The sequence below is a fragment of the Lepisosteus platostomus genome, chromosome 10, assembly GCF_059453375.1.
Source record: "Lepisosteus platostomus isolate fLepPlt1 chromosome 10, fLepPlt1.hap1, whole genome shotgun sequence".
Lineage (NCBI taxonomy): Eukaryota > Metazoa > Chordata > Actinopteri > Semionotiformes > Lepisosteidae > Lepisosteus > Lepisosteus platostomus.
Window position 1 is genome coordinate 47,001,899 of NC_142620.1, and position 19,932 is coordinate 47,021,830.

At 34.7% G+C, this 19,932-nt stretch overlaps 1 protein-coding gene across 1 annotated transcript; it reads left to right on the top strand.

Moving 5' to 3' along the window:
• Positions 1-7,992: 7,992 nt before the first annotated feature.
• Positions 7,993-18,767, top strand: LOC148653816 (T-complex protein 1 subunit alpha-like). The gene is made up of 12 exons (XM_088596764.1): positions 7,993-8,203; positions 8,997-9,082; positions 9,565-9,693; positions 10,232-10,329; positions 12,874-12,984; positions 14,152-14,333; positions 15,619-15,745; positions 16,016-16,191; positions 16,589-16,712; positions 17,264-17,456; positions 17,690-17,853; positions 18,069-18,767. The coding sequence occupies exons 1-12, from the start codon at positions 8,128-8,130 to the stop codon at positions 18,283-18,285; spliced, it is 1,683 nt and encodes a 560-aa protein (XP_088452890.1). The 5' UTR covers positions 7,993-8,127; the 3' UTR covers positions 18,286-18,767.
• Positions 18,768-19,932: the final 1,165 nt, after the last annotated feature.

Below are 19,932 nucleotides of genomic sequence, written 5' to 3' on the forward strand. Positions count from 1 at the left end.
ATCTATATTCTATTGAAGACATTAATTTAAATGTACTGTCATACTATAATATTCTACAAATACAATAATATACAATATATACAATATATCCACACCTGAAGAAGGCTCCACGGCCGAAACGTTGTGTTCTCTTTCTTCTTTTTTTCAGCATGGAATAAACCTATTACTTGTTCCTTTGCAGCCTACGCATGCTGACGCAGCTACCCACCTGAAATATATACAATATTATCATTGTACATTTGGTTAGTGTTTTAAAATATTGTTATGTTGTGTATTTATTAGTCCTTACACATTGATTATCCCATTCATATTTTTTTAATTTAGAGAGAATAATCGCTGCTGTAGATTTGATACAAGTTGATACTTCATAAAACTAAGAAAGCAGTACATGAAACTCCAGCACAAATATATATTGCTGCAACTCCTGCTTCTGTATTATATGTTCTTCTGAGAGCAATGAAACTAACTGTCATCTTAAATCAATAGACACCAAACAAACAGTTTCAAAGGTTACAGCACCAAAGCCAATTTGGCACATTCTCTGCATCTGTTAGGAAAAAAGAACCCTCTGCACTCAGCTTAAACATTTCTAAAGGCACTGTAGTTCTTTAGGTTTCATTTCATTTCACCTTAATTTTTTTAAGGCGCCATGATCTGACCTCTGAATATCCAGACATCACATAATAATCTAGATGGGATATGATAGGAAGGCCTCTTTGACACTTGTCAACTTCAGTGTCTGATTTAGTGAGAGGAAAGAATCATCATATACTGTACATCTTTACTGTGCTAAATACAAAATACAACTTGGTAATAACCTTAATAAAGCATTAACATTATTGCAGAATGTCATTTTCTGTAAAAAATGAATAAAAACATTTTTCCATTTACTTATTAAAATGTATCAGGCTATCTTCTATGGTTAAATAAATCTAATCTGAATTCTGCCAGTGATCGTCCAAAGATATTACTGCCATAAGAAGTTTAAAACTCCTCTATTTTTAGACAAAAAGAGTCTGTAAGCTTGACTAAAAAAAACATTAAAGAGTTAATGCCTTGAGAAAAGTAAAGTAAAAAAAAAACAAGTGAAAAAAAATTCTGAGAAATAAAGAATTCTTTGAAGAATACAGAATAATAGAAAAATGTATATTTGGCATACTCGAAATTGTTGTGCCGATTACAGAATCAGTTAACAAAACTTTAGGAGTTTAAAAAATTTTTGGTTCTTCCTACTGTACCTGGATCACTAGGTGATGCAGTAAATTCTACATAGATTACCTTAAAAATCCGCCGACATTGTAGCATTCTTTCTTAAATTTCTTTTTTTTTACTTTTCTGTCACAGCCACATTATATCATGAGTTTATAATAACTCAGACTCCAGAAAACTTTCTCAAGTAATTTCATAATGTTTAAAAGATAAATTATTGGCTTATTCCCTTTCTTTACTTAAGGAAAATACATCTTGTTTAATAATGGCATCTTGACACAATAGCAAATGCCTTGCCGAAAGCCTTTCTACTGCCAAAAGTATAGCATTTTTTGTCAACTCTGCTGACACTAGAGAAATGACAGTGACTGAAAGTTATAGATGATAGAATACTTGCTCAAGTCTGCAATTTTGAGTTAGGAATTTTTTCTCATTAAAATGACTATGAAAAAATGTCAATACCTACCCAGTTAAAACAAGATGTTAAGGGAAAAAAAGAGCACACTGTAAATAACACAGTGTTGTGACAGAGCAATTCAGAACAGCACCAACAACCAAACAAGCAAAACAAGCTGAATGTCTGTTATGTTCTGATGTTAATCATAAATAAAATGTATGCCTCTCCAATGTATCTTAACAGTCCAATCTCTCAAGAAGCTAACAAACAAACAAGCCACACTGTTAAAATTATCAGTGTTGTAAAGTCTTATGAGCATCCTTTTCTTATTCATTTTTAAAACTAATTTGCTTTTTGACAGTCTGAATTGTGTACAAATGTCATGTATACCATGATAAACAAGTAGCTGCGTTCAGTAAGTACTGAATATATCTTCCATAAAATATTAAGGAACACTTTCACATCAGGGCCAATTTTCCCAGAAGCTAATTAACCTACCAGTGTGTGTTTGGACTATGGGAGTAAACCAGAGCACCCAAAGGAAACCCACGCAAACACAGGAAGAACATACAAACTCCATGCAGATAGCATCATAGGTCCACAATAAAACCCAGGGCTCTCCAAAAAGCCAAAGCTAACCACTATACCACTATGCTGCCCACCTTCAATCACCATATTAATTAATTTTGAGAATGAAAGGAGATCCCAAAAGAAAATAAATTGAAAAAAAGCCAAGTTCAGATATTATCAGGAGGAAGAGGCTATATGGAACTCAATGGAGAATAAGTGTGGAATGGTTATTGAATCTTTGGGCTCCGCTCCTTTGTGAAAACAGATGACTTCCATTTCTTTCTTTAATTTTGAAACCCAGTGGCCAATTGGAATTGCATTCTTCCTGCATTACAGAGAGCTGCTAGAACTGCATAATTCTGCAGCTTAGGAAAGAAATAAAAAATACTGGAAGACAATATCAAAATCAATGCAACAACACAGCTCTGGGCCAATTCATACTGCTAGCATATTGTAGAAACCGGATAAAAATGCCTTGCAGAGTAACTTACAATAATCTACCTTCTTTTTCCCCCCCAACTGACCATGCACTGAGATTTTTAGTTTAACATACATAAATGTACTCCATGTTGTATTTGTGTATTTATGGCAATTTTACCAAACCATTTGGCCAGTTTTGCATTGTCAATTATGGAGGAGAAATATAAAGAAATAGATAAACAAGAGACATTATCTTGAGATATGAAAATTTCAAATGTCATCTTGGGAGTATAAGACAATGGATTGGGTTGTAACACCACTCGCAAAGCTGAACCATTGATATAGATCGCTGAAAAAACAAGTTGATCAAGTCTCCTTTTATGTATTGCCTCAGAACAGTACATGACAAAGCATACATTAAAATAAAAAATGTGCCACTGTTTTCAGACTTCATATATATACTACAACTGTGGAATAACCCAAGCGATATTCCCCAATTCATTCAAGAGTTTGTGTTAGCATTTCGACAAGAATTGAGATGACCAAAAGTTAATGAATTAATGCTGAAATGCAGATATAAAGAAAAAATTAGGCTGAAAATGGTGATATGACTTCAGATCACAGAAAGGATCATAACCTTGAATTATCTGATACTCTGTTTTACCATGCAGGAATGATAGCACTGCTTTTTAAATGTATGTCTGATAAATGACTGGAAGTTAAACTGACTTTAACAAAAATTAAATGCTAACTTTATCAAAGTATTGACACTTTATTTCTGAAATGACAGTAACAGACTTCTGCTGTAACATTTATAAATATTACGTAATCAATTCTAAAATAATGATGCCTTTTGCTCTGTCAAAACATATTCAAAATGTATCTATATTTCTAATTATATAGTTATTTATTTTAAAACCGAACCACTTTACAATATATTTTGAATGAACATTTATTCTAATCTGCATCCTTTTTTTCAAAGCCATTTGAGAACAAAGTCAATTTTATGGTTCCTAAAAGCATAAAAAAGGTCTGTTTACAGCACAGTTTTGAACTGGAAGCAAAAATGAAACATTTCTGAATGCTTTCAGCAAAGAAGCATTACAGGTGCAATATCTGTGTACCATTTAAATTACCTTGAGGGAAAATGTGAGGAGAGACAAGCCTTATCTTTTGGTTTAATTACATAACTCTTAAGATCCCCCAAACTCAAAGCCAAGGGATATAAGCTTACAGATTTCATTAATTTGCTACTTTTTAATGGTTATTGTTATTAATTTATCTGGTTAATTCTTTTATCCGAAGCAAAACATGACTGAAAGTAAACCCATGCCCTAGGGGCTCCTAATGCAGTTTGTCTGTATGAATATGTATAGTGTATGAGAAAATTATAAAAAGCATGCTGTGTGTAATTTAATCAGTTACAGTCTTTTCAAATGAAACTGCTAATTGCTGTGCTGGGAGTTAGCTATGGTTTGCTTTGCCATCACATTATCATGGCACAGTGTGGTTGCTTTTTGCACGCAGCTTTTCAGATATCATTACCACAAACTACGCTACTCCTATCAATATCATGATACACATTTTATTTTTAAACAGCATCAGAGAAATATAATAATTACATGGTATAACAAAACACACAGCAAGAAGGAGACCTTAAAAGTTGATTTACAGTTGTATCACGCATTTTCAGGCCTAATTAAAAATGCTCATTAAATTGTCAATTAAAAAAAAAATATGGTAAAGAGTTCATTTGGTGAATATGATTTTATGCAACCTTCAAAATACCTTCTTAGAAGCTACATGAGACATTACAATAACATTCAGAATTCTTTGTAACCATTCTTCCAAAAGACACAACTGACACATGCATTTTAATAACGACCTAATCCTAACCTACCTGCAAACCTAACTCCAACCATCACTCAAGTCCTAACCCTAATCCTATCCCCACCAACAGCTCTATACCTAAAACATACTACAACATACAGTTTGACCAATGTTTGAACACTTGTGTATTCATTATGTTTTTCTAAACAAAAGTCATAAAGCATTATGAATATGGTTCTAGTATCTTATGTAGCCTATAAGAAGATGTTATGAAAGCATTATACAAGTTTAATTCAAAGGAAACATTAATGAAATAATTACATTATTAAAAACCTATTAAGGATGTCATGGTGGCACACTGGTTAGCACTGCTCCCTTGCAGCACTGGGGCCCTGGGTTGAATGCCTTGAGTTGTATCTGCATGGGGTTTGGACGTTCTCCTTCTGTTGGCTTGGTTTTCCATTTGGCTGCTCCCACAGTTCAAAGACATACAGTACTGGTAGGTTAATTGACTTCTGGAAAAACTGCCCCTGGTGTGAATGTGTGCCTGTTTGTGTCTATGTGATAGCTTGGCATTCTGTACAGAGTGTATTCTGTCTCATGCCCATTACTTGCCAGGATAGGCTCCAGCTCCCCTGTGACCCTGTATTGGATAAAGTGGTTAGAAAATGGATGGATGGATAAACCTATTATTGCCTGCAAGACTGTATTGATTTTAATAGCAGCTCACAAAGGTTTTTTTGGGTAATAAAGATAATGTGTTTCAGATGCTTGAAACATAATATCACATTTCTTTTTTGATAAAGTGAAACTTTAACTTCTAAGAATACTGGAAAACACCCTACCTTAAATGGTAGACCGATATTGCTCATGTACATAGCTTTGGTAAAAAACCTCAGTTGAATTAAGGCAGTTGTCTTTGTTTTAGTCTACAGACTTGATACGGTGGTAGAAAATCTGTTTAAGTGACAGGGAAAAGTATGATAAAAAATGATGCAATCTGTGGTTACAGAGCTGAAGTGCATTTCTCAGGGAAATTGATAATTTTATGCCTGGGATCCAATATTCCTGTCAGTTATATTTAAATGTCTCTTGCGTTAAGAAGACAAAATACACAAACTATAGCCACAGGAGTATGGTAAATGTATTTTTCTACCTTTGGTAAAACCTTTTTATTACTTAATTTATTATTTAATACAATATATTATAAGGTAAAACCTTGTAATACCTTGAGATGATTTGAAATGACTGTCAAGATTTGATTAACATCGTTTTTTGTATAAAGTCAAATTCTTCCTTCTCTCCTTTTCAAAGCTTGAATTACAGAGAAGTAAAAACTGACAGACCGACACAACAAAAGGCACCTTGTAAAAAATGGTGACATTTAATGATATTCACTGCAATGCTGCAAATGCTTACTTACCTTAAACCCTCTAGCAGTAATGTGGTGGATTCATTCTGCAGTCAATTAAATAAAACAAATTTAATTTATATATTATATAGTGATCCATGTCTCAGATGAGAGATGTTATGTCATATTATTATAAAGAATGGAAGCAGTACGTTACCTTCCACATGACCATTAGCAAAGAAACATAAATTACTAATGTTAAGTATTATTACTTTACATATGTCATATTTGTGTGCTTGACTTCATCTTTATTAGCAGCAGTCTTTTTTCTCCCACTCAGAACAGTTCTCTGAAAACATGAAAACTTTAAACAAGCCTGCATCAGTCTTTGAGGTATAGACAGAATTTTCAAACTAATCAAAATCCCCTCCAAATGAAAAAATAAATCTTTTTAAAAATCCCTAAATGAAATGTAATAGAAGATATGAGAAAATAACAGGGAGCTACTCTGTATAGTACCAAACAACCCAATACACTTGCTAGCTGCAGGCCATTAAGAGGCTGAGATCAGAATCAGTTCACTCAGATAGTTAGAGGATCTTCCTTCCAGTGACTTCTGTACACTTCCAAAAACCTAATAGACAGCAGGCAATTTTTAGGATTTATTTATTAACTCCACCTCTTCTCCACACAGATACCAATTTAAAATGTGTTCACATCGTTTCAGCAGTAGCAACGCTCTACACTTCAATTACATTCAGTGTAATATTACAGGCTGTTCTCAGAATTGAGCCAAGCTTGATCTCCATTACAGCAAACGTTATTTATCTTTGGCCCACTGAGGTAATACCAAAACACTTCAGTATATTGGCACCCTGCAGTAGATAATTAGTTTTCCTGGTAATTTATGGTTGGGATCAAAATATTAAAAGGTTTAGAAACTGGTTACAGCACAATAACAATTTTAGGATCAATTATTTAAAAGAAGATATCATTCGATACATGATTTTACATAAACATTTTTGTCACATTTATTACACATTAATTTCTTCCTCAAATAATACCTTTTCCAAATTAAACAAAAAAGCATGGATTCCTCGATGCTTTGTCAAAATATAAATTACGTCATGGTGTTGGATTCAGAAAACTGATCAATGCTAACCATCTCACCACTATAATATTGTAGCAATAATTAAAATGTAAACATCTGACAGAATCATACATCTTTTTCGTGCTGCTTTTGTACTCTTAATATTAAGAGTTAAATCTCGGCAGTATTTTGTTATTGCTTTTAATTCTGATTTTTTGAGAAGTAGTGGAGTGAAGCGCCCCTTAGTGTTCAGTCTATAGTGTGGTTTATAAAACAGACCTAATCACTAAGGTATTGTAGAGATTAATATTATCCCAAATAAACTGCAAAAAACAGTTTTAGATATTAGAATAAATTAAACGTATTCACTCACAATCGTGCAGTGCTCATGATGCATAGAAACGTCGTTTTAATCTTCTCTGAGGCATGACCGTTTTCACAATTCAACGTTCCGAAAAACACCCTTATTTAAAACAAAGGTTAATTACCCAACATTTATGTTTATTTCAAACTACTGTACAAGTGATCTGAATTTGCAGTAAGGTTTCAAGACGCTTAATTGGGAAACCGTGTTACCTTTTACTTGGTATACATTATTCCCATCCTTAGAGAACCGACGGGGTGTCTGTGGTTTGTACAACAGCACCACCATGATATGAATATTCGGTAGTGCCGCTTTTGCATAGTTCCAGAACTTCGATAACTAGCAAGCAACACATGATCGTAGACATCATAGTAAAAATAAACACTATTCAGGTTATAAAAAATTACCACGACGTTTGCAAGGCATTTTCAAAAAAGAACTGCCAAAAAGGGTATGAATTAAAAATATAAATACATTTTACTGTGGAGGAAAAACACCGTACAAATACAGTGCATTATGATTTGAATGGTAGAATACTCTCCAAATATATGTTCAAAATAAACTAGCCTTTAAACCTTATACGTCACCTGTTAATCTTATCGTGCGCAGCATTCAGAGGAAACTGTAACAGATTGCTTTCCATTTTGGCTCACCAGCTGTATTCATAACTGAGGCGACCGCCTTTGTTAGAAGAGCCGCAATGGCGTAAATTTCCAAGATTGCCTTTGAACTATAATTGGTCAGAACCGCTGTCAATCACGACTCTTATTTGTTGGGGGGCAGGGAAATGCGGTAATTTGTTGGCTGGTTGTCCATCTGAAGTTCAGTAGTCTATGCGTAGGGAGAGCTACATAGGATTGTTTTAAAATATTTCACATTTATATTTCTTTCCCAAAATGTCACAATTCGATTCAGGGCTGCTTAGTGTCAGAGGCCAGAGATCTACTGGAGCATGGGTGCGGACACAAAATGGTAGCTATACTTTAATGCGAAATACTGAATGCATGTTATTGCAAATACTGTTCCATGTCCTTTGCGTGGTTTTGGAAATTCTCAAGTGACATTTGGAGTTATATGCTCCGTGATGCATCTAGTGATGTATTTTATACATATTTTAGGATACTACTCAAATTGAGGTGCGTACGTCTGTGGTATTTAAAATGTGCAGGTGAAGAGTGAAAATAGAACAGAAGATTATCATTGCATATAAATTGCCTTTTGTATATATCACAAAATACATTTTGAGTTATTAATTGATCAGAAACTGGAGCATGAATACTACCTAGCTATGAAAATCCGCAGTATATGGGTTGTAGTGTCATGTGACCAGAAAAGGTTCTTCGCAGCAACTTTTTTGGTACCCTCTGAGAGTAGAAATTATGTCGGCTGGTTTCTGGCTGAAGTGTATAACAAAAATAATACGGTTGAAATAATTTAATATTGGCATCTGTTGATCTGTCACGTTATTGTTCATAGCCGCAGCTAAAGAGGCCGCCCTTGGTTGTGTTTACGAACAGTTGTTTGCTGGGGTGTCTGTGTGGCGTCATACAGAAGCCTTAGTAGAATCTGCGCAAACATTGAATTATTGCCCTTTATTTTTCCTCCGAGGTCAATATTTAGATATTATACAGTCATGCGCTATGATATCTGTTGCATATACCACCAGAGAATGTTTTACTTTTTTGTAAGAAACGTGCTTAACCTTTTAGTGGATAAAACGTTGCATGATTCGAGTTTTTTTAACAAGTATTTTCTCTTAACATAGTTATGGCTGCAGCATCTATAGCCAACATTGTGAAGAGTTCCTTGGGACCAGTTGGTCTTGACAAGATGTTAGTTGATGACATTGGAGTAAGTCTGGAGTAAAGTCTTTTACACATGCCTATTCATAATGTCAGTAAAGTAATTTTCAAGAATGTTAGCTAATTTTATTTTATTTATGTTTTATTTTAAATGGTTAATTTGCCTATTGGAATTTTCAGGAAATCAACACGAATTCTCCAACAAATTATTAGCTATAGTCCCTGAACATTTAAAAGCTTGTACTATCTTCTCTTTTTTCCAACCTTGATCAAAGCAAACAAAAAAAAAATACAAAGTGACTAAATTTTCCAGGACTAGCTTTTGCCTATTTTATCACTTGATTTATTAACATTTGTGTTGACATGATAATATTTGCTACCTGTTTAAAAATTTCTTTTCACTTTTGTTTACCTATATATTATTATATATAAGATGGACATTTTGTTCGTAACGCTTTTTAATGTTAAACAAGGCTTTTTAATTGGGCATTTATACTTTGTGAAATGTGAAATTTTTGGTTCCAATTCAAGGATATAACGATTACAAATGACGGGGCCACAATCCTGAAGATGATTGAAGTTGAACATCCTGCTGCCAAGGTTCTGTGCGAACTGGCCCAATTACAAGACAAGGAGGTTGGGGATGGAACAACTTCAGTTGTAGGTGGTCTTTCATCTTATACGCTGATTTGTAATTTTGTTAACTTTTTTACCTTGTACCTATTTGGTTTGTAGTTCCTAGTTGTTTTAATACATGGCTGTCCAGCAGAGATTCCTGCATCTGTAAGTATTCCTGGTGCTGACCATCTGCCTAACAATCCTAAGCAGCCATCCAGTAAATCTTATGGACACTTAACCAAACATTTGCTTCTTATGTGAAGTGTAGCAGGCAGCGAAGGGTTGGTTCCAGATGTTTGGCCCTTTTCTCCTATATCAGATTTGATATGTTACTGTCATGGTAAGACCCATTGTCTGAAAACGTTTAGTAAATGTGGGAAAAGTTACCACCGTCGTATTAATAGATATACCTTTTGCTATATATAAATAAATTGATCTCTATGGGAGGTGTTATTACCTTAAATGGTGACTCATGCTTGCAATATAGATTTTTGTACTGGGTTCCACTGCAGTTATCTAACATTAAGAGAAATCGTTTTAAATTAGTGTATTTTTAGAGCTTATACTTTGTTTTTTTCAGGTAATACTGGCAGCTGAGCTACTGAAGAACGCAGAAGAGCTAGTTTCTCAGAAAATCCACCCTACCAGTGTCATCAGTGGTTATCGCTTGGCTTGCAAGTAAGAATCTAGATTTAAACAAAATGCTAAAAAGGCCTTGACAAAATATTGGTTAGCTTATTTATGGACCTGGTTAGGCATATGTTTGTCTATTTTTAATTCTTTCAAAACCAATAACTGCATTGCGTATAAAATGATCATACAAAAATACTGTGTACAAAACAAATTGGGCCAAGTTTATAAAATATTTAATAACATGCAACCTTTTATACTTGTTTTTCCCAATACAAAAAATAATAAAGTATTTAAGCAGTCTTTTAGGATGCAAAATGAATTTAGTTTCTTACTTTCATACAATTTTTCTTCCTTTTTTAAAGAAGGTGCAAATTTGGTGTGCAACAAATTGACATGCAGTTGGCATAACTGACACTTATTTATATAAAAGGCTGTGGAAATCTGGAAGAAACTACCCAGCTATATTCAGTCAAGAAGGGTTTGGACAAACCGTTTGGATTAATTACTTAGCAGAAACCAAGTGAACAAGTTGGGTTTATGGCCTCTTTTTGTTTGTATCATTTACTATGTTATTTTGCTCATAGCAAGAGTCAGGCACGTCTTGAAACAGGTAGCATTAATGTAAGTTGACTAATGATGAATGCAGCACAGAAGCTGATCTTTTAATACAAAACTGAAGGTACTGTGCATTTATTTCTAAAGGTTTAATGCATTTATTTACTCTCATCAAATTTTGGTATTTGGTTTTTAGTAGTTGAATGTCAGATTTTATTTTCCTTTTTTTGTTCCTAACTCAGTAGGGCTGGAGTATTATTTTCATTGTTGTTGTTGTTGTTGTTGTTGTTGTTTGATGAATAGTTGTCTAAGAAGTTATGGGACAGTTGTGGGTTGATAATTACCACAACATGGCTCAGACCTACAGTATCTGAAGGTTTGGGTGACTACTCCACTTACCAACAATTTATACTGCAAAATACATCAGCTGTTTTGGTTTTAAATATACTACTAGTATTCCTCATGTGTCTCGGGGCCATCCTAGTCTGCACTCTTAAAAATGAACAGCCCTTTGGACACTAGTTTTTATAACCCTTGCTATACCTCAAAGAACTATGACTTTTTTTGGCAAGATGATAAAGAGCTCAGAGTCTCTCAGGACCCTCGGACACTTTTCTTAACTTTTCCTGATGTTGTGTCACATACTGTAGTGTGTAGTATAGATAACATGTATATGTTCATATTTAAGTGGATTCAGCTATCACTATTGAACATTTCATACAACTGCCTGCATTCTTATCCTACTAGGGTCCCTAGTTTGATAGACCAACAGCTCTGAAACCAATACAAAATACCACATTATTACATTCCAGAACAGTATTACATCATAGATTGAATGAGATACAATTGACATTTTTCTTCTGCTCTCCTTGGAATTGTTTTCTCATTGTTTTTTGATGCGAAGCTCGAAAGCTTTTGGTTTTTATTCAGGCCCCAGGTGGTAAGACAGATTGGTCTCACCCCTTTATTTTGTATTCACAGAGAGAAATCATTGACGTGTAAAGCTCTTGCAGTTATTTATATGTAGTAGGATTCTGTGGTCTCCTGATCAACAGAATGAGCTGGACTGTGTCTGAAGCATTAAGACTTTCTAATTAGAATTCTGTAAGATGTCGGGGGCTGTCAGAGTGAAGGTAGTGTTATGAATCATCACCTCAATTGAGCATTCATTCATCAAGTGGCACTGCAGTATAAAATAGAGCATGGTCTGAAAAGCACCTGGCATGTTGGTCAGAATTTAAGATTTCTTTATCAGTCCTAGGAGACTAAATTGAAAACATCCCAACCATGATCAGCACCTCATTATTCCTAGAGTACTTCTTGACTGACTGAAAAAAAAACTTTTCAACTTCACATTATTGTCTCAGTGCAGAACAATAAGGTAGAAAGTAGTTTGATTAAGAAACTGACTGAACCCAGTGCATTACAGGTGCCTGCTACTGGAGTTCAACTCGGATTGTTGTGGCCCTAAATGTTGCATAGTGTGAAATAAAGTTGACGGACTCTTGCTTAATTTGAAAGTGATGTAATTACAGCATGGGCCAAAAGAAAGTGTTTTGTTATGTCATTTTCTTTCAGAGCTAAGGACAAAACAAAATTCAACAGATCTGCAAGGTGTTTTGTATTTTAAAATAAAACCGACTGAAATGTAGTTGGTTTTCTTTCGTTTATGAACTCTGTGGCATTTGATAAGCCAGTAAGATGAGATACTTTTTCATTATTGTGCTGGGGCACAAGTGGACCCTATTGATAAGGCAGATATAGTCTCTGAGATGATGAGAGGATTACAGATAAGTCACTAAAGCCAGCTAGTTGGTATCCTAGCCAAATCATTAAATGCGACTTTAAGACTGTACACAGTGATGATAACATACAATTAAGGTGATTTGCTTTCTGTCTGACCTGTGATGAGTAATTCACTGTTTAGCTGTTTTATAACAGTGTCTTTGGACAATCTTAATGGTACATATCTGGTCTGCATCAAAGCATTTTCTTTTGGGTTCTATTAGTCGCTGATCTTTTTTTCTTTTTTAGAGAAGCTGTCAGATTTATCAACGAAAACCTGACGATCAATACAGATGAGCTGGGACGAGAATGTCTGGTGAATGCAGCCAAGTCATCAATTTCTTCCAAAATTATTGGAAAATATCCTTTGAAACTGTAATACATAAACTTGTTACACAAAACGGTGAAGCACAGTTCTTTTGGTTTAGTTGCGATCTCAAGATACATAAGATCAAATTAAATGATTAATTTGCTGTTTCACAAGATAAAATCATTCCCCTGGCACAGTTTTTTGCTTAATGATTTAACACGTGTAATTTACTACATATTGCTCAGTGAAATACCTATAGCCCACTTCCAGACACACTGAAGAGAAATGTAGACAAATTAATGTAGGAAACATTGCAATCAAGCAGGACCAATTCAGCCTGTATAGTTTGTTTGCTTGTTGCTGATCTATCCAATAATTTCACCTACCCATTTCTTGAATGAAGCCAGGGTATCATTTTTTACAGTAAGGCTTGGAAGCTTATTCCAGACTTCCCCATCCATGTCCTACTGAAATATGTATCTGTTAATCAGTCAGAATTGTATGCTAACAAGATATTTCTTCCCCAAAATCTACAATGTAAAGCCAAGTCTCTTTATATTTTATAGCAGTAAAGCACTGATTTGAATAGTACTTTACATTGAAAAAAATGTTCTTGCAATTTTTAGATCAGTAACTTCAACTCTGAAATTACATTCTGCTTGAAGTACATCAGAAGTATGTTTTCTTCAAAGAAGCTCCCTCAATTTATTTTTAACGTCTTTGTGTTTTATCTAAAACCGCTTATAGATATTACCTTTATATATTCTGTTTATTTGTGCAAATCTTACTACAGCTGGTCCTGTGAAAGACGAGTGTCCCAGCCAGGTTGTGTCCAGCCTTGTGCCCAATGCTTCCTGGGATAGACTACCTGCCACCATGACCCTGAATTGGATAAACAGTTATTAAAATTTAAGGGATTTTTGTACAACAACTGGGTTTGCTGGATACCTTGGTCTAGGGTACAGCAGTGGCGTGCCTTCTAAGCCTTAAAGACTACTGTACGTTACCACCCTAATTCAGAAATGGGTGATAATGGCTGTTCTTTCATTTACTTTGACACAGTGATGTAGATTTCATGCAGACAAAACTAGTAGGATTTTCCAATGTTATATCCACAACAAAAAATACTTTTTAAAAGTTTTTTTATTCTTTATGGATTTTGCCATTTTGAAAAGCACACTGTTTATTCCAGTGTTTTCCTTGACTACAGTTTTCACTGATGCCGATTTCTTTGGCAATATGGTAGTGGATGCAGTCATGGCTGTGAAATTTGCAGATAGTAAAGGCCAATATCACTACCCCATTAATTCAGTTAATGTGCTTAAAGCCCACGGTCAAAGCCAGAGGGAGAGCATGCTGGTCAATGGCTATGCCATTAACTGCACTGTGGCTTCACAAGGTATTATAATTTAATATTTTTAAAAATGTTTCCTAAATACTTTTTTGTTTTACCTTGAGCATTTGTTTGTGCTTAATATGTGTTTTTAATGTTCTTATAAAAATGTTGGTCTGTTTTATTTAATTCACTAGAAGGGCCATAAAAGGCCTGTGAAATTTAGCTTTTGATATCAGTAACCCTTTAAATATATACGAAGAGGCCAACTTTTTATCATCTGGTGCTACGTGTTTTTTTCCTACTTAAGCAATTTTAAGAATGTATTAATGTACAACTCTGCAAGTTAAATATCACATTTGTGAAACATATTATTTCTAAACTTGTCTATTTCATGTACGTGGTACAGGAGTCAGATAAAGTATTATATTCTTTAAAGGGCCAGGTGGGTAGCAGATGGAATCTAGTGTTTCATGATTATATTGGGAATTAGTTTGCCTGGGAGGTCATACAAGTTTTCTTAAAGAAGGCTGAAAAAAACTCTGGATATGTTCCACATCTTATACTCATAAAGTGTGGTGTTTGATGTGTACTTTAGAAGTGCTTTAGTTTTAAGGTTTATTTTTTATGTATTAAATGTATATTAGCTAATTTATGTCAGGCTCTTGATTGTTTTTTTTTCTCACAATAATATTGCTTCAAAATGCAGGAGTATTTTTGAAAATACAAATTCAGTTTCAAAATTTATCTTAACATTACTGTGTTATAAAATATTGGAAAATATGTTGTGTTTGTATATTCTGTTCACTTTTCTTATCTATCCTTATGTATCAAATTGAAAAGCTTGAGGCTACACATGGCCTGTAAAAGGTCAAACCTCTTAAAGAATGAGTGTCTCAGACATTCTTGATGATTACCCAATCTGAAGTGACAAAATCCTTGAAATATTGCCAGGGGTAGCACACTGTGCCAGCAATTAAGCAGTGTGTTGTTAAATGCATCCAAATTCTACTTATTTCATTTTGTTTGTGTGGAGCTCTTCCAGTTTGAGCTAGACTTATTGTCATTGTATTAATTAATTTTAACCTTACTCTGCATGATTGTTTTATACTTAATATAGTTTTTTGTTGTACATTATTCCCTATCCAACTCTCCCAGATATAGATATCTTCTAAGCAAATGAATAACTTTATTAAGTAAGATGTAATAACTGTCCTTAGTTTAATTGTGGGTTTACTATTCCCTAAACTCAAGTAGAGTCACTAAAATTTGATGAAGTACAGTAATCTGGATGACATCCACAGCAGATTGTCACCAAAAAAAAGTAAAATCATTTTTTTTTTTTCCAAAGCAATGCCGAAGAAAATTACTGGTGCAAAGATCGCATGTCTGGACTTCAGTCTGCAGAAAACCAAGATGAAACTAGGAGTACATGTTGTCATTTCTGACCCAGAGAAGCTCCAGCAAATTCGCCAAAGGTACAGCAGTGATTGGTAAAATGCTGCTTATTGTGTGCAAGGAAAAAACGTATGGTTAGGTGCACGAAAATACTTCAGGAAACCTTTTCTCAAATCTCTTTGATCTGCCATGTTAACGATGTTGTGCACAGCACATTCTGAGAACTTAAAATACACTTCTCCTTGTTTTCAGCACATTCAGAACAATGTGAGTCTTGATGCTAGAAGAACATCAGTATACATCTGTGCAGAAAGTAGACTGTGAGGTAACTCCTGTTTCTTGTCGCACAGGGAAATTGATATCACAAAAGAACGAATTCAGAAAATCCTGGCAGCAGGGGCTAACGTGATCCTCACCACAGGGGGGATTGATGACATCTGTCTCAAGTACTTTGTGGAAGCGGGTGCCATGGCAGTAAGAAGAGTTCTGAAGCAAGACCTGAGGAGAATTGCAAAGGCCACTGGCGGTACTTTGAACAATTTCTCCCTCTTAACCTTTTTCACATCTTAACTTATTGATTTGAAAAGTGTGCTTTTCTCTTTATGTAGAAGTAGGGTCATTCCATATGAATTCAATTACCTGTTGATTTCACCTTTTTGAGTTTTGGGCCGCAGTTACAAAGCTCTTTGTACTCCTTGAAGATGTGCCTAATTATCGGTAAGTAAGACAACAGCCTTGGTGCCAAGTTAGGAACAATCAGATTATTTTTGCTTCAGTATTTAAATTCAGCAGTGCAGCATTCTCATTTTAAAATAAAAAGGTATCTGCTAAAGTAATCTGCCCAGACCTCATCACTCGCAGTCTGACTGTTGTTCAGCATAAGTACTGAATTTTTAGCTTGTATTTTCCGTGGTTGCCTCCAGCCTCTGTGTGCCCTACTCTGGTGAACCTGGAAGGAGAGGAAACCTTTGATTCCTCCCTGCTGGGTCAGGCGGAAGAAGTGATACAAGAGTGGATCTGTGATGATGAGCTCATTCTCATCAAGAAGTAAGTCTAGATAACACAGACACTAAAATATTTGCCAATCAAACATGTTTTGCTGCTAGAGGAATTTGATACAGTTGTGTATGCCAGGTACTGGTGACTGGGTTGGAAGTGTGTGTTGATCCAAAGTAACATGATGTTTAAAACTCAAATGACGTTTGAAATAATTTACTTACCTTAGTCCTTCCGGAAACTTCAGGAGATGTAAACAGGGGTCTAAATTGTCATGTAAAAATGAAATGAGGTCATAAGTCATAAAACAACATAATTTTTGTAACTTTAATACAAATTCTAAATTAGTATGACAAATCTGCTTAAAAGGTATAAAACTATCGATATCACACTTCTGTATTTACCAGTGATGGGGAAATGGAGGGTATCATGGGAAAAATGAGAAGGATGGTTGGACATTCAGGTCCATAATGCATGGAGAACAAAAGCAGGCATTTTGTGATTGACTTATTATGAAGGATCCCAGTAGCAATTAAGGACACTTAGGTTTAGAAGTTTCTCTATTCCTCTGTGATGAAAGTTAATTGCATTTCTAATTCCAGTACAAAAGCTCGGACAGCTGCCTCACTGATTCTAAGGGGAGCCAATGACTTCATGTGTGACGAGATGGAGCGCTCCGTTCACGATGCCCTGTGTGTAGTGAAGAGGGTCCTAGAGTCCAAATCATTGGTGGCAGGAGGGGGTGCCGTGGAAACGGCACTCAGCATCTACCTGGAAAACTTCGCAACCACTATGGTCTTTATTTGTTTTATAGAGATTGGGTACTCTTAACACAGAATGCACTCTGATTATGAATTCCATAAGTTAAAATAGTGGCAAGATCACAAAATGACACCAAGTTACGTTGACATTTCTGTAAACAGTATTGCCTATTCTGTGATGTAGTCATGTCCAGCTTTTACAGGAACATACAGTTTTATTTTTAAATAGATAATTGAATGCAGATATCTTTTTTTTTTATCGTGAAGGGCTCCAGGGAGCAGCTGGCTATAGCAGAGTTTGCCCACTCAATGCTCATCATTCCAAAGGTCCTGGCGGTGAATGCAGCCCAGGACTCCATTGACCTAGTGGCCAAGCTCAGAGCCTTCCACAACCAGGCCCAGATCAATCCTGATCGCAAGCATTTCAAATGGTAAGTGTTACTTGACAATTTGTTTTTTCAATACCAGACATAAAAGTTCTACTCTTTACAAATGACAGATCCAGCATTGATGTATTATACTCTTGTGTTTGAGATTTATATTGTATTATCTACACTAACTTTTTTCCTATCATATTATTTTTTTTAAGTACTTTTATTGAAATGGGTGGCTCCAAACCAGAAATGAATCTTGTATTTTTTTGCAGGATTGGTCTAGACCTTGTTAATGGCAAACCAAGAGACAACAAGCAAGCAGGTGTCTTTGAGCCCACAGTGGTGAAAACCAAAAGCATCAAATTCGCTACTGAAGCTTCTATCACCATACTACGTATAGATGACCTCATCAAGATCGTTCCAGATGAGAAGGAAGGTGCTAGTAAGTCATACCAAGATGCCATAGAGTCTGGGGAACTGGAAGGTTAATCAAAGCACAAAGCATATGGCTACCTGAATTAATTGCTGAACATCGGCATTCTTTATATTTTTTAAGTGTACTACTTTACCGTAATGCTAAGGATATTATAACAGACTGGTGTTTAAAGCTTATTATTTGCTAACGTGGTGGGGAATCAACAGATCTTTGCATTTTTTTTGAGCAGTCACCTTCTTCAAGTGTAATCTCAAACACAATAATTCATCCTGTTCCAATAATGTATGACTGCTGCACAAAACTAGTTGTTGTGAATTTACTTATATTTAAAGGATTCATTGTGTTACTTAAAATGAATATAGGGTGTAAAAGTTGGCTTTGTAAAAAGATTGTATTAAATGTAATTACTTAATGTTTGTTGTATAAAAAAGTTCCCCAAACTAAAACAGAGATTCTGACTTAAATTAAATTATACATACAACAAACTGCAGTATGTCACACTGTGAATTCAATAAAATGTATTTTCAATAGCGCACGTTTGTTTTCAGTTGTTTTATTATTAATAGTTTCTAGGCCTGATTTTTTTATGTGTTCAAGATATTAAAAATCTAATTTTGGTGTTAAATTAGATGGCTATGGGCAGCTGCAAGATTAATTTTGTGCAGCTGCAGCTGAAAACATTGTAGATCTTAATTTTTCCATTGTGTACTTTTCATTGACATAACCATAATGTCTTTAAGTGTGATTCTAAATTGGAATGTCAGGTTAATCTCATTGTTATGAAGAAGAAAAGAGAATAGAGAGAAATCTATTCAGCCCATCTATTTGGATCGCTAGTAGATCAATTGTTAAATGTAGCCCAGCCACCTTTATGAACTCCCCAGAAGGTCAGCTTTAATAAGTTGGCTAAACTGTCTTAAATTAGACACTCAAAAGTTGTTGTGTAAAGGAATTGTTTTAATTTGTAAGCAAGACGCTGCCCCCCAAATTTGCATTGTTGATCTCAAACTAGTCGGGCCAAGTTAATATTTGAATCAAATTCTTTCAGGCCTTATCGTTTGATAAAGATATTTTAATAGATTGTAATTCTTTTCTGCATTGCATTTGTTAGGTCAACTTCTTTAAAAAATAAACCTGATTCCCCCCTTTCAACCCTGAAGTGTAGTTATTGATTAAACGCAAAGACAATAATGTAGTTGCTATTGATGTAGGGAAAAATCAGATCAAAGCCATCAAATCTATCACTTTAAGTATAGTGTTTGGAAATAATTGTGTAACTGATGGGTTTGTTTCAAATAAACCAAACTTGTAACGTGAAAAACAACAATAAAGTGCAAAAAAATCCTTGTCCTAGTTTTGAGTCTTTTATACTACACCACACCACTCACTTTTTATTAAATCAACCAAATGTTATGTTAAACTTAACTAATATAAAGTCAGAAGCCCATAATAGGACTTACATAAAACATGACAGTTAGAATGTTGTTGGCACAAAAGGATTTATTGAAGGAATTTTGGCCAAAACCATATTAAATCAATTCACAAGAGTAACATTCTTTAAAAAAAGAAAAAAATCACTACAAAATGAGTTTTTGAATATAAATTGAAACATTATGTACAGTTATATAAAATAAAAACATGGTGCAGGAACAGCTTAGAAACCTGGCAAATACCAAGCTGATATTTATCCGGTTTATAAT